The sequence below is a fragment of the Excalfactoria chinensis genome, chromosome 2 (genome assembly GCF_039878825.1).
Source record: "Excalfactoria chinensis isolate bCotChi1 chromosome 2, bCotChi1.hap2, whole genome shotgun sequence".
Taxonomy (NCBI): Eukaryota; Metazoa; Chordata; class Aves; order Galliformes; family Phasianidae; genus Excalfactoria; species Excalfactoria chinensis.
Genome location: NC_092826.1, coordinates 31,048,833 through 31,062,756, shown reverse-complemented (window position 1 = coordinate 31,062,756; position 13,924 = coordinate 31,048,833). Strand labels below are relative to the sequence as shown.

Here is a 13,924-nt window from a genome sequence, read left to right as displayed (position 1 = left end):
GGCAAAGCGTTTAGAATAAAGGAATGTTTGTATAAACTTGATCCACTGATCTAACAAATTCCCTCTTTATGGAGCATTAGATGCATCCCCACCTAAAGCAAACAACATACCGTAAGAATCTCCACCTTCTAGAATCAGAAAGACAGGCTTTGAAAGAAGGTTCAACGCACAGTAACTGCCCAAGATACGCACACTTCAAAAGCCCAGACTGGAGTTAACAGTGCTACTCAAATCAACTCTATGACATACGCCTTTCCCTTCTAATTTTCAAGTGCTAAAGCTTTATCTCAGAAAGGTTTCTCTGTTACTTCTAAGACACTTCTAACCAACAAGCAAAAAGACTCCGCAACATTTCCAATGAGTTCAGTTTTGTTTTAATGACAGGGGGCAATTCTTAGAGCAGACACCGTGTCTCTAACAACTACAAAATAGAAGAAGTTTACTGGTGCGGTCTTAGAACTCCAATTTGATCTGTGAATTTGAATCAAGGTAATTAACTTAAAAGTCAGAGTATCTGAAAATGCACACTACATTTTTACTTCCATTTCGTAATATATTCGAAGTTTTGAAGAACTAGGAAAAAGTTGGAAAACAGTATATATCACCAAGATTACAAAAAACTGGAAAGAAAGAATACATTGCATCAGTGATCCTCATTACGTGATTTCATCACAGTAAGTGTTTAAAAAAGTGTCAATGTTATTTAAAAAGTGTTTTGTCCCCCCCACCCCCCAAGCGCTTGTTTGAAGACAGATAAACCTTTTTTCTCTTAGTCAAAATGGCTTTTAAAAAAAGTTTCACAAAACAATAGCAATAATCAAAAACCATGATTTGTATTTCCTTTAATCCGTTACATCGCTAGTGCTGAAGGGCCATCCATGTAAAAAGCAGATTCTTTGGGGACACTTGTCAATTAACTTAATAAAACCCAGTTTTACGAGGATTTATCCTTCCTGCTACGAGGCGAGTCTGCTCCATTTGAGGTCACTGTCCCATTTATTCCATTTTCTACAAAAAAGAAATAAAAAAAAATCAAGTAGAATGAGACACTTATTATTTTACTATATTTTAGTAGGTCCTAAACTGTCATTAATATCTCTGATGCATCTTGTTTTGTTAAATCTCATCATTACCATTTATAACAGGAACCACAGCATTCATTACCATCTATTCACTGGAACAGGTTGCCTAAGGAGGTTGTGGATGCCCCATCCCTGGAGGCATTCAAGGCCAGGCTGGATGTGGCTCTGGGCAACCTGGCCTGGTGGCTGGCGACCCTGCATGTAGCAGAGTGGGGTTGAAACTGAGTGATCATTGCGGTCCTTTTCAACCCATGCAATTCCATAACACAGCACTACAATGAAGCTTTTACCAACTGCAAAATGTAAAGTTCACTAAGACAACTGAAGCTCAGTTTCCTGACATGGCCAAATACTGAAATGTTTGTGTCATATATACATGATAAACTGAAAATCAAGATTAGCTAGATATTCTCTGATAAAGAGAAATATTCAACTTGTAGGTAAGACATTCCTGTGAAATTCTGGAGTCAGCTGGTACAACCCCTGTATTGATTTTCATTCTTTTTCCTATTTCCTTTTTTAATGCCTAAGAAACTCACACTTCTTGACTCACCTTTACAAGCTTTTTATACATGTAGAAAAAAAATTAAGGTTAATTAAGCATACATTTAAAAAAAAATACACAGCGGTCATTTATTTTCTGAAGAAAATATTTAAATGGCTAAGATGGACAGAAGTAAAACATTAGTTATAAGAAAAGTATAGAAGGAGCTCAAGCCTAAGACAGACATCTATGAACACAAGACAAGAAGCTGATACCATCAGCAGCTCTCTACATCTATCCCACTTCTGGGTCAGCTCAGGAGTTTTAATATGAAATAGTCAACAAGTGGTATCAATGAATAGCAAACATTTGCTCTGGACAATGACTCAAAGTCTATGGGTCTATCGTGCCTTCATGAGAGTCAAAAAGAGCAATGTGATACCACTATGAATCAAAGTATCCCCTCTATTTAATGACACCACAACCCATAGAAGCACAGCTGCTGCCTGACAGTAACCGAATTTATAGAACAGATCAAAAGAGCAGAAGTGTGTAGTCAGCTGTACTGCTTGCATCACTGCTCAACTAACTTGCACCACCACTCTGACTTCAAGTGACTGCTATTCCTGCACAAATAACAGGTCAAGTTCATGTTTTCCATCTCCAGAAGCGTTGCAGATCACCAGAGGGAGTGGCCAACCCACAGGAATAACTGCAGATATTCCATCTCCCCTCCTTTCCTACACCCGAAGCTCCCATGCATGCTAATAAGCAACTGAGGTAAAAAACAAGAACAAAAAACCAAACCAATCAACCAAACAGCAACATGCGTGAGAAAGAAACTGGTCACAGGCTTGAACAGTCATACAGGAATAGTCAAAGTCTCTTTATTTGGCTGTAAATGAAACCACCATCTCAGGCTTGTGTGAGGTATCTTCGGGTTCCTATCAAAAAACATGAGGTTATTCTGGATTTATAAAGCTTACAAGAATCAAGCTAGATCTGAACCAGCTGAGATCGCATTCTCTCAATAGTTAAGTCAAAACAAGTAAAAGGAATGAACAAATCAACAAGTCAATGAGAAATCAACAAGTGCTTGGGCATCTCACATACATCACCAAAATTCTTCCACTATTATTGCTTGCTTCCGGCACAGCCTAAAAGAAAGGCATTTTGTGCCCTGGCTCCCCAGATGCAGCCTGCTACACTCACATACAGCTGCCCCAGAAAATAAACATCAAAATAACCTGTTTGAAATACAACTTAATTGCATGTAGTAGCTCTCAGAAAAAAAATGCCATGCCTTGTGCAAGTGTTCTGAACAAACAATGATACAGGAACCTTCCAAACAGAAAAGTCCCAACCAACATCAGTCTTTGGGATCGACCTTTTCTTTTAAAATTTCTATTTAAAAACAGCTGCAAAATCCCCTGGTCTTTAAGGCAGTCACAGCTCAATTACTATGTGAAGTCAATCACGATTCAAGTTAACTACAAGTTTACCAAAGAAAGTAAATGAATGAAATTTAAGAAAAGTTTTAAAAGCTGCTGCATTTTAACTCACTGATTAAATAGTATATAAAAATGAATTCCACAAACAAAACAAAGTAATGTATAATAAACACGAAGCTCTGATTCAGCAGGACACCTACAGGTTCTACCGATAAAAACACCACTCCATTTTTCTTCTAGTATCACAGAATGCCCTGGGTTGGAAGGGACCCTAAGGGTCATCAAGTTCCAACCCCTGCTACAGGCAGGGCCACCAGCCTCTTGTAGGCTCCCTTTAGGTACAGAAAGGCAGCAATTAGGTCACCCCGCAGCCGTCTCTTCTCCAGGCTGAACAAGCCCAGCTCCCTCAGCCTCTCTTTGTAGGGGAGGTGCTCCAGCCCCCCAGTCATCTTTGTGTCCCTCCTCTGGACCCTCTCCAACAGCTCCCTGTCTTTCTTATTGGAAGCCCTAGACCTGGACGCAGTACTCCAGATGGGGCGTCATGAGGGCGGAGTAGAGAGGGAGATCATCATCTCATATACACCACCTCATGTATATTTTAAAAACATACACCCTGCCCCCAAAAACCCAAATCGACCTCAAAAACAATAAAATAAAAATCAGAATCAAAAGCAGAAGAGGTCAGCAACAAGCAGTTGGCAGTAAAGGATCACGTGGAAATAAGCTTTTGAAGTGACTGAGTTTCAAAGAAGTATGGGAATTATTCAAGCTAACACTTAACTACACAGAAGCTCAACTGTATGAGAGATTTATTTACATAAACTGAGTAATTTCACTGAAGGAGAAGGCAGACTGTTCACTTCTCATTTCCTATAAGAGTCTGACACAAACCGGGAGTCATCCATTCATTTCCAAAAACTTTTACAGAAGGCTCAAGTAGTAAGCAGTTGTTACCTATGCCTTTAAAGAAGCATCAAAATGCTATTTTTAGTAAAGACAGCTCGACACGAGCTTATTAAGTGGATCTTCATTCGGTGGCACTGAAAAATATGCCTGAAATTCACTGCAAGGAAAAAAAAAAACTAAAAGTGATCTTGAGAACATCTAAAAATGTCTGCTCCCTTTTTATATCTGAACACAATATAAGCAGGACAGATTTTGTGCAAGTAATAAAATTAGACACAATAAAATGCAATGCTGCATTAACTGTAACAGTGGACTCCTTCATTCCATCAATTACAAGAGAAAGCCAAGCCCACCATTTATAGATCAATTGGAGGTAGTTTTTTTAATCAATAAAATAAATTAACCAATACTACTTTTGTAATTGAACCATCCCATCTGAGCGCCAAACACAGAATTTTCTTGAGCAATTTTATCCTAAAAGGTTCTCTACTATCCGAAGGTGCTTTTGAAACACCAAAGAAACAAGAAACTTGAAAATACAAACCTCTTTCTTTTCTGGAGGTCTTTCCTTTAGCTGTGACAAACTTCTTTTTCACCGATTGAGGCTGAGAAGAAGAATGCTCTCTCCATCTCCGAAGTTGGAAATTAATGAATTTCCACATCATAAATGCCTGAGCCAAGCAGATGGAGGCCAGCACGCTGATTCTGAGGAAGAAATAAGTGCGGGTTTAGCAGTAAGTTCATCTTGTTGTTCAAAGGCAAAAGGAAAGCAAAACAGCACATCATACAGTTTGTTTGTATATCAGAAATGACCTTTTTACTTTGGCTCTTCCAGTGTAATGGAGCTGTTCTTTCTGGATGACACATCTCTTACACTTGAGGTACCCATCATCTGAACATGGGTCTTCCAGGTCTGAATATTTGGACTGTAAGGTACTGTGGATACTGGCTATGTTTTAATAAATTCCTTCTCTGCATTTAATTCATAAAAAGGCTGAGTGGCTGGCTGAATATTCTGCATCAGACAGCGGCAATAAAAGTCATAACAAAGGCAGAGAAAGAGGTGAGAATCTTCAATGAGATTCAAAGATGCTCTGGATACGATGTCCTGTCACTGCAATTATTTATAGCTCCATTTAATAACTCTAAGACGTGAAAGGCATCACTACAGTTGAATATTCCTTTTAATCTTGTTTTATTTCCCTAACTTAAAATCAGTTATAGATTCCTCTGTGGCAGACTATAATTCTTCCATTCATTTCAATGTGCCTCACAAGTGGTATTTTTTTCTTCTTTTTTTAAACCAAAGCCATGCCCATTGATCCCATCAGGTGCATGAAAACACTTTGCCATTCAGTACTACCAACATTAACACTACGCAGGTTTAACACAGGCTTACAGATCACGCTTAGGAAACATTCCAAGTTTACTGTACCTAACAGCCAGGATATTGAAGTTTCCAGTGCTGAAATTCAGCTGCTGATTTTCTGCTCTTGCCAGACCAAAGCCAAAAGTGAGGACTGAAAGAATCAAGGTAAGAAGCCTTCCCAAAACAAAAAGGACTGCCCACAGTGAAAATCTGCAAAGAGAAAGACCGCAAACACGATATGAATTCTCTGCACACAGCACAAGTACTAACAAGGCAAATATTTACTCTGAACTCTAAGAACTCATCTGAGAATTAAGAACTCGACTTGATCATTTTTCACTTGTCCTAATCTTGTATTCTCAGTTATTACAGGAGACAGAAATTAAGAAAAGCCTCACCGAGGATTTCTTTTCCTACAAACCAGGACTTTGTTCTGGAAATTATTTTCAACTCAACAGAAAGTACCTGCCACGGCTATCAGAACACGAGCGTGCTATTAGTTTATTTAGAGCTGCCTGCATTAGCAGCCCAGGCTTGTGCCTTCTGTACAAGACACGCACCTGGAAAACGTTTTATTTTTAATAGCAGTAGTATGAGATTTAACTTTCTTCTATGTAGCTACTAACATCTACTTGTATGGGTGAAAATAATAATAATAAACAAAAATTTAACAGGTTTTTTTAGTCTGGAGGACAACGGCCTCTAAGGAAAAACAAGACAACCTTCCTTGTAATTCTGGCTTCTGCTTAGTTAAAATGCAGGAGGCTTGCAAGACAGAGGTTATGTGAATTTGAAAGATGCTGACTACTTACCCTTTCTGGTATCTTTCATCGCTGAAGTAGAAAAGACGAGATATGTGGAAAAGAAATTCAACGAAGTAATGCAATACCAGGAGGACAAGTCCGAGATGGGTCAGGCTATTAAAACAAACAGAACACGCATTGAAACTTTTTGTTACGTGTTTAGGACAGTGGATGAAGACAGTAAAACTTCAGAAATTACTTACTTCAAAAGATAGGCTCCAGCAATATGAAAGAGATAAAGTCCAATGTAGACAATTTGGCGAAAGATATCCTCCTATTAACAAGAAACAAATAATTATACATTACACACAGTGCTATACGATGTTACAATACAGACTGCTTTCTAGTCCTAGAAACAGTTGTCCTCTCAGCTACCCCATGTGGCCTGTTTTGGCACTGAGTTATTCAACCTATATCTTCTAATTCCACACCACTTACTGCTTACTTACCAATAGCATCCAGTATTTTCGATGTACACTTTTGTCAGAAAATGCATTTGAAAACACTTTTCAAGAGGTAATTTATCTCTTTGTTAAGACTTACTGAACTTGTAGCAGTTATTACAATACATAATTGGTATGAACTATTGTGTCCCTTCTGTAGTTTGACACGTTTGCTGCCATTCTGATTCTATCAGATTGTTACAGGAATAAAGTAAAAGTCTATGAACCAGAAAGAAAAAAGGTCACAACTGTTGTCATGCATCTTAAAAAATTCAAGATCGTTCATGATTTTGTACACCGCTGGCAGTAAATAGAATAACATTACTAAGCAGTGATATCGGGTTACTTGGTCACACTTCAAGTTTGGTTTGAGTCACATCCATTCAAACAAACGCTTCACAAAAACTAAGTAGAGAAAGAAATGTGAAAGAGAATATATAAACACCACCCATGAAAAGAATCATAGAATCATAGAATTACCCAGGCTGGAAAAGACCTTGAAGATCATCAAGTCCAACCACAGCCTAACCATAGTACCCTAACTCTAACAACCCTCTGCTAAATCATATCCCTGAGCACTGGGAGACTCAGGGAAGAAAACTCAAGTGAAGTATATGGTATCACAGTACGAGTACTCATTCTGAAATGGTATGTAGAACATATTCCTTTGTGCTCAAGAACTCTTACTTTTTTTTTTAAAGATTCCCTATGCTTCAGGTAAGAGGGTTTCAGTTTTATTATACATGTATGTAAATTCAACCAACCAAAGAAACACAAGAAAACCTCCTAAAAATTTATCTTTTAAGATCTACACCACATCTCCAATACTTTACCTCAAAGCTTACTGAAGCACAAAATGAAACGTGTTACAACACCTAATTACATAGAGAGAGGGAATACAGCTAACAACCTACTCTGAGTGATCCTAAAGAAAACAAAAACAGGTTATGTCAGAGAGAATACGAGTGTACTCACTATGAAACTCCAGTTCTACAAGTACTATCAGAGCAAGTCTTTTGTACTTTATCTTCAGAACAAAGGTAACATTTAAATAGCCTGTGCTGCCTGCTTACATAAACTGTCAGACTTAGGGCCTATAGGAATGACTCAGGCGGAGCTATACACCACTATACGAAAAGCTGAGTTGAGAACCCCCACATTTTCCTTATTTAAATGTCAGATGTAGAAACAACTGGACCTGAGCAAAAGAAGCCAATTCCTGCGTGAGAAGTAGGGCAGCAAATCAAGACCAGAGAGGTGAAACCATGATAAAAGGGGGCGTCAACTAGAAATTTGATAAAATAAAACAAACATCCCTAAAACGCAGCCTAAAAGCTAAAGGCCCAAATGACCAAACAAAACACTACCATTAAGTATACAGCATTTCTGCCACTTACGGCAGCTTTCTTAGAGTCACATTAAAACAAACAGAAAGCAGAACCAACCAATACTTAGATATTAATTTAAATTCTGGAGATATCACTGCCCCAGCATGGCAATACCGGAGCATCAGCTGAAGTATCTGCAAAACATCACTGCTGATACTGCGCTCAGCATGAAAACAAAGCTTCTCATTACTACTTTCCCAAGCCTGCTCTAGGCCCTGGAGTAAAGACCTGCAGTTACCTAACATACACTTCATTTCCTCGAATAAAGCAAAGCCCTGGCAGCAGAGACTCAGTCTAGTCAAAGAGCAACAAGAGAAGAGTTTTTAAAAGGAAGCTGTGCATGCAAAATCAACCTGAGCGAAGAACATGTAAAGAGACTATTTAAGTTGGTCAAGAAAGGCAAAAACTACACTACAAAAATCTACAGTGAACTCAATGTTAACAGTTAAATTCTGAGAAACACAATGGACAAAACTCTCATGAGGCAAAGATGCCGTTCAAACACACACTACAACACTAACTAGAAATCCTGCTGAGGACAGTGCTATTTACAACAAACCCCAGTAGTTAATATTGCTTGGATTTAGCGCATTATTCACTGCTTCCATTCAATACCTGTATTGCGATTCCTGAAGCAGTTCCGTATTTCAATGAGATTATTCAGACAAGAAATTACAGGAAACAAGAAAAGATTCTGAAACAAAAAAATCTCCCATTCATTTGTTCAAAGGAAAATTCAAGTTCTTTTAGCAGATGGGGGTATGCCAGTGACTTGTATTTACACAACAGATATACAGTGATTTTACTTCAGAAATACAGGGTTTAAATGAAAACAAAACCTTTGCCTTCTCACATGTACATCCGAGCACTCAAAATTCCAATAAGGGAAAGCTTAAACACACAGATAAGAAAGGGGTTGGAAATGGAAATAGTCAGAATCTCTTTCCCAAAGAGATGAATCTCTCTGCTATTCAGGCTGCTTTGTTTGGTGTTCTTTCCGTTTACGTTGTGAACTTACTTTTTTAGTTTTCTGGAAGTACAATTCTGGGAAAGCATGAAACCAGTATGCCAACTGTAAGATGTAGAAAAACTTCATTTGAAACCTGTACAATACAGCAAGAATTGAAGAATATTACTTTCTCTTAATAAACTTCAAACGTTCCAGAAACTTTCTAGTGAATCTATTTAATCACTCTCTCTAAACAAAAAACAGATCCTTGTTGCCAGTCAGCTTTGTTCTCAGAAAGATCAAATAATAAAATTCACCGCAGCTTCATTCTATAAATAAACATCCTACAGAAAGATTACTGCGTACTGCCGGCTGACAGAGAATAAAGCTCCTCTGTCAATACAAACAAAAAAAGACATCAGTGACAAATTTCATGTCAGCCTTGTTATTCTATGCAATTTGTATATGACTTCAAAATGCCAACACCCCTCTCCTCCCCTAGAACCGTCCTTTAAGGAAGAGGCCTTACGGAATCAGAGTGTGTGGGTAGTCCCTCCACAGAGAGGTTGGATCTGATATGTAGTTCTCCTAGAAAACAAAAGCACAGCTTCTGAAGTCACACAGCGTTGCTGTTTCCTAGTTAGAAATGATGAATGGACACACACACATGTATTTTTATACATCCCATGCATACATATAAATACCGACACAACCACACACAACTAAAAGCTGCAGATCGATACATTTCCATTCACAAAATTGGAACAACTGAACACAACTGTATTAGCCTAAAAGGAAGAAAAAAAAAGGGACAAAAACAATTCATGTGCTCATAGAAGAAAAGATTCCTTCTGAGATGGAGGTCACTTCAACATCACCACAGACAGAAATCTTCCCTTGTAAACTTCTGACAAGCTTTGAGCTTAACTAAGACAAGGGAAGTTTTTTTAGCTTTCAACTTAAACAACAGGTTACTCCCGTAAGGGAAGAATAATTTAGGAGCTTACAATGAACTAGATACTTCTCTGTAAGCACCTGTGTAAATGGGAACAAGAGCTGGCTTATGACTTTCTTCTGAAAGCAGAAACTGGGGTGAGCACAAACACAGCCCAGTGCTAGCACAGGGCATGGCATCTGACAGGACACACTCACCTAAGCTTACAGCAACTTGTCTGCTGCCCATTCCCCAGGCTGACGAAATGTGTGGTATAACTAATATGTTAAACATTTATTTCATAGTAGTGAACAATCACACAAAAACTACAGAGGATGAAGTGCCCTAATAGTGTTTAAAAGTCACTGCTTATAACAGCAAATTCAATTCACTCAGACGGAGCAGCAGTAACACCACTGAACTTCACACTTAGTTTTGATACAACTCACACAGAGTTCTGAAACCTGCCCCTGCTTTAATATTAAAATCAGCTAAAGCCAGAATAAACTGGGAACTTATTGATCCTGCTAAATTGTAGTCTTCATAAGAAACACAAGAGGAAGCGTACTTACAGAGACGAGAATACTTGTGCCCCAAACACAAGAGAAAAGGTAGAACGCACTAAGCTGTCCAGACTCATTGAACTTGCTATGCTTCGTTTTGGAAAAGTGCATTTTCCTGTTAATTTTCTGAAACAAAAGTCCACTGTTATTTATATGTTCTTGTACTTAATATCACCTGTTACCCGCATTAGAACATCTGAAAGCTCCAACAAACGCCTTAGCATTTTAAAGGTAAACTTTACCATTAAAGTTTTTAAGTTAAAGTCAAAGTCTGACTATTATCGTGATGAAAGAAATTAAGTCTTTTGTACTTACATCCAATACATACTCCTGAATAATAGCGTGTATGATTATTGCTACGAGCATGTAAAAGAAAATCGTAGCCAAGTCTTTGATGCCATAGTGATAGAGAGAGATTGTTTCTGCAGATTGTTCTTCTAGAAGACAGAAACAGAATTAACTGTTAGGCACTGATACGGTTTTATGGCCAACAAGTTTGTTTCTTAACGTGAAACCTTTCAGACAAAAGTCATTTGTTGTCAGCTGAACAAATCTAAGCCAAATTAAACCACCACCCTGAGCTAGGTCTCCACTAGACTCCATTTACAGTAATCTTCTCCATCGCATCAGAAACTCAATTTGATTTTGGAAGGATGTAATATAAAAATGGAAACTCAAGTGCGCTTAGGAAGCTTAGCCAAATGCACTGAAAGGGAACTATAAAATTACGTTCAACTATCAACCCTCCCCCCAGCTAAGTAGAACAGATCATCACTTGTATAACCAGAGTAAGAATATGAACTTATTAACCAGTGAGACTGAGTTTCAGGATTGAACCCAGCAGAGCAGAAACATTTTCCCCAATGCAATTAAAACTCTTAAAACTCTTTCCTGTCTATTCAAACTCAGTACCTTATCCTCAGTTTAGGGCATACAACATGTTAGCAGTGTCTGAGGATACAACCTCATGACTAACCAACCACCTGCAAGGCACATACATACCTGTGGCAGGAATGGTAACGTTATACTGAAGAGTGACAAAAATGACAGCTGCTTTGGCTGTAATCTGAAAAAGAAAAATGCACAAGTGCTGTAGAATCTCACCAACATAAACTATCTTAAACTGGAAACGTTTACCCCCAGTTTTAGCACTCTTCCCCAAGCAGGTCTGCTCCTTCCAAGAAAACAAGCAAAAAACAAAACAAAAGCAGCAATTCTTGTTCGTCAACAACGATTTCCAAGTGTCAGACATTTCGCTACCTGAAGATACCCACCAGATTATTATAATGGTTCAAAGGAAATTGGACTTCTTTTTAAATCTTTACTTTTTTTCCCACTGAAACAGCACTCTGTAAACAAGCACCAGGTTTTCTTGGAACCCTCTCTGTGTAACTTCTGAGAACCCCACTAGACTGCCAGAATGGGTTCAAATACCCAGGGCTTGCTATCCGTGGAAGGAGCCTCCAGAGGACTCACAACACCAGCCAGTTCTGATGTGCCATGCCAAGGCTCACCCAGCTAACACTGCTCAGCTGAGCAAAGTCAAGGCAGCATCAGTACCAGCACTGACTGCAGCAGGTGAAATCCAAGGCCTGTACAAAAGCATTTCTGAGACCCTGGCAATCTGCTAAGCCTCACCATATGTATAACAACAGAGGCACACGGTCCCTCTATGCCAAGACAGAAAGTAAATGTCCTGAAGTGAAGATCTGGAGACAAAGACTGGCACATCCAACACTATCAGCGATGTGGTAAATAAGCAATATAAGCATATCCACACGGGACGGGCTTAGGTCCGTATCTTTAACCTCAGTCCCCACAAAACCACACTGTAAGGTCTGGAGTGATTTCTGAGTGGCTTCTGATAGTAAAACCACACAGAGCAACGTTCTCGGTGTGTCCCATCTTTGCTTTTGGGATGTTGGGAGGTTTTCAAACCCCAACGTGCCCCTACACCTGAGCAGTACAAAGGCTGGGTAAAACCCCGCCGAAAGCCATCCGCATGGCTTAAACACCCACCGGCTGGGGCTCTGAAAAGCCAGAACCGTGCCAAGCGGACGTGTCCTGCTGCGATAGGGCACGCCGGGAACGCCTCGGAAATCCCTCGCTATGACGGCTCTCATAAGGGAACCCAGCACGGCACACTCAGCACCCAGCCTGGGGAGGGTTTCTGTGCAACTCGGAGCTCCGCAGGCCGCGTGGGCAGGGCCGGCCCCAGTCAGCTCTTGGCGGCCGGGGGATGCTCGCCCCTCGGCCCGCGCGGCGGCCGTAGGTACACGTCACCGCTGGCCGCCCTTCCCCCTGCGGGCTGCGCGGCGCCGCGCGGCCTCACGGGAGTGGTAGTGCCGGCGGGGCCGTCCGTGCAGCGCACACAAAGAGCGCGGTAAGACAGGGCAGGGCCGGGCCGCGCCTCCCCGCCGCCCCCCTCCGCCACCCCCGGTCCGAGCGCGGCCACACGCCGCGCACCCCTCCCCCGGCCGAGTGCCACGTAACCCCGCCGCGGCGGAGGGAAGAGCGCCTCGGCCCCTCGCGGTGGCGGCGCACGGTCCCGCTCGAGAGGAGGCTGCGGCGGGCAGCGCGTCTCCGCGCCGAGGCGGTGAAGAGGGCGTTCCCGGAGGGGCCGGGCCCCGGGGAGCGGGGACGCGGAGCCCGCCCGGGCTCCCCCGTACGGCCGCGATCGCGGCACCGCGCTGCCGCCCGCCCCCGGGCCGCCCGGGGCTCCCGGCGAAGGGGAGGAAGGAGCGGGAGCCTCACCTCGAACATGAGCCCCAGCAGGAAGATCATGGCCATGCAGGAGACGATGTCGGCGTGGTTCTGCACGATGAACTCGTGGCTCAGCACCGGCGGGTTCTTGTTGCTCTTCTTGCGGATCGCCATGGCGGGCCGGGAGCTGGGCGCCGCCGCCTCCCCGCTGCCAGCACAGCTCTCGCCGCGGCCAGGAAGAGGCGGGGGGGAGGAGGCGGCCGCGCAGCAGAGGAATGGCAGCAGCCGCCGCTTCACCCCGCCCCGCCCGCCGCGGCCCCGAGCGGCCCTTCCTCCGCTGCCCGGCCGCTGGGAGCAGCCCCCGTCGCTGCCCGCCAGCGCCCCTGCCGGCCGGAGGGGTCTTCGGCCCGCTCGCCTGCCCGCGGGGAGGCGGTGGCTCGCCGCCTCGCGGCCCCCGACGGCTACGTGAGGGGCGGCCGGGGCTCCTCCGACGGCGTTACGTGGCTGCGGCTGCCTGCCGGCCGGCGTTGCCCAAAGCCGCCTTCGGTTTTCTCCTCCGTCTCTCTGGAGAAGTTTAGTTTCCATTAGGCCGTCACTAGCTGGACGTCGGGTGAACGAAGGATGCCGTTAGGAAACGGCGCTCGCTGGGTTTGTTATGGTTACGGCTAGGGCACGGCCTCGGGGGATGAACTAACAGCAGGTTCCTGCCAGCTCATAGCCTGAAACAACACACATCCAAACAACCTGGAATCCCAGGACGAGAAAAGTTACCCCATTAGAGGGGCAAAATAACCCTACATCAGAAATACGGAAGGGATCGAGCATTTTTAACAGCCCTAAATGAATTCA

The 13,924-nt window shown here is 42.4% G+C and overlaps 1 protein-coding gene across 2 annotated transcripts; it reads right to left on the bottom strand.

Moving 5' to 3' along the window:
• Positions 1–358: 358 nt before the first annotated feature.
• TRAM1 (translocation associated membrane protein 1) lies at positions 359–13,443 on the bottom strand. Of its 2 annotated transcripts, none has more exons than XM_072328639.1 (11): positions 13,127–13,443; positions 11,375–11,438; positions 10,688–10,809; positions 10,382–10,498; positions 9,405–9,463; positions 8,945–9,029; positions 6,299–6,369; positions 6,105–6,209; positions 5,359–5,502; positions 4,468–4,628; positions 359–1,008 (listed from the first exon to the last, which is right to left on the bottom strand). In XM_072328639.1, the coding sequence occupies exons 1-11, from the start codon at positions 13,247–13,249 to the stop codon at positions 935–937; spliced, it is 1,125 nt and encodes a 374-aa protein (XP_072184740.1). In that variant the 5' UTR covers positions 13,250–13,443; the 3' UTR covers positions 359–934. The 2 variants fall into 2 exon arrangements, with proteins under 2 accessions (XP_072184740.1, XP_072184739.1); XM_072328638.1 differs by lacking the exon at positions 13,127–13,443 and adding an exon at positions 12,392–12,642.
• Positions 13,444–13,924: the final 481 nt, after the last annotated feature.

Coding starts and splice junctions, on each gene's coding strand:
- TRAM1 (XM_072328639.1), bottom strand. CDS start 13,249: ATGGCGATCCGCAAGAAGAGCAACAAGAACCCGCCGGTGCTGAGCCAC. Junction 6,370..8,944: donor ACTTCCAGAAAACTAAAAAA/GTAAGTTCACAA, acceptor TCTTGTTAATAG/GAGGATATCTTTCGCCAAAT. Junction 6,210..6,298: donor GCTGGAGCCTATCTTTTGAA/GTAAGTAATTTC, acceptor TTGTTTTAATAG/CCTGACCCATCTCGGACTTG.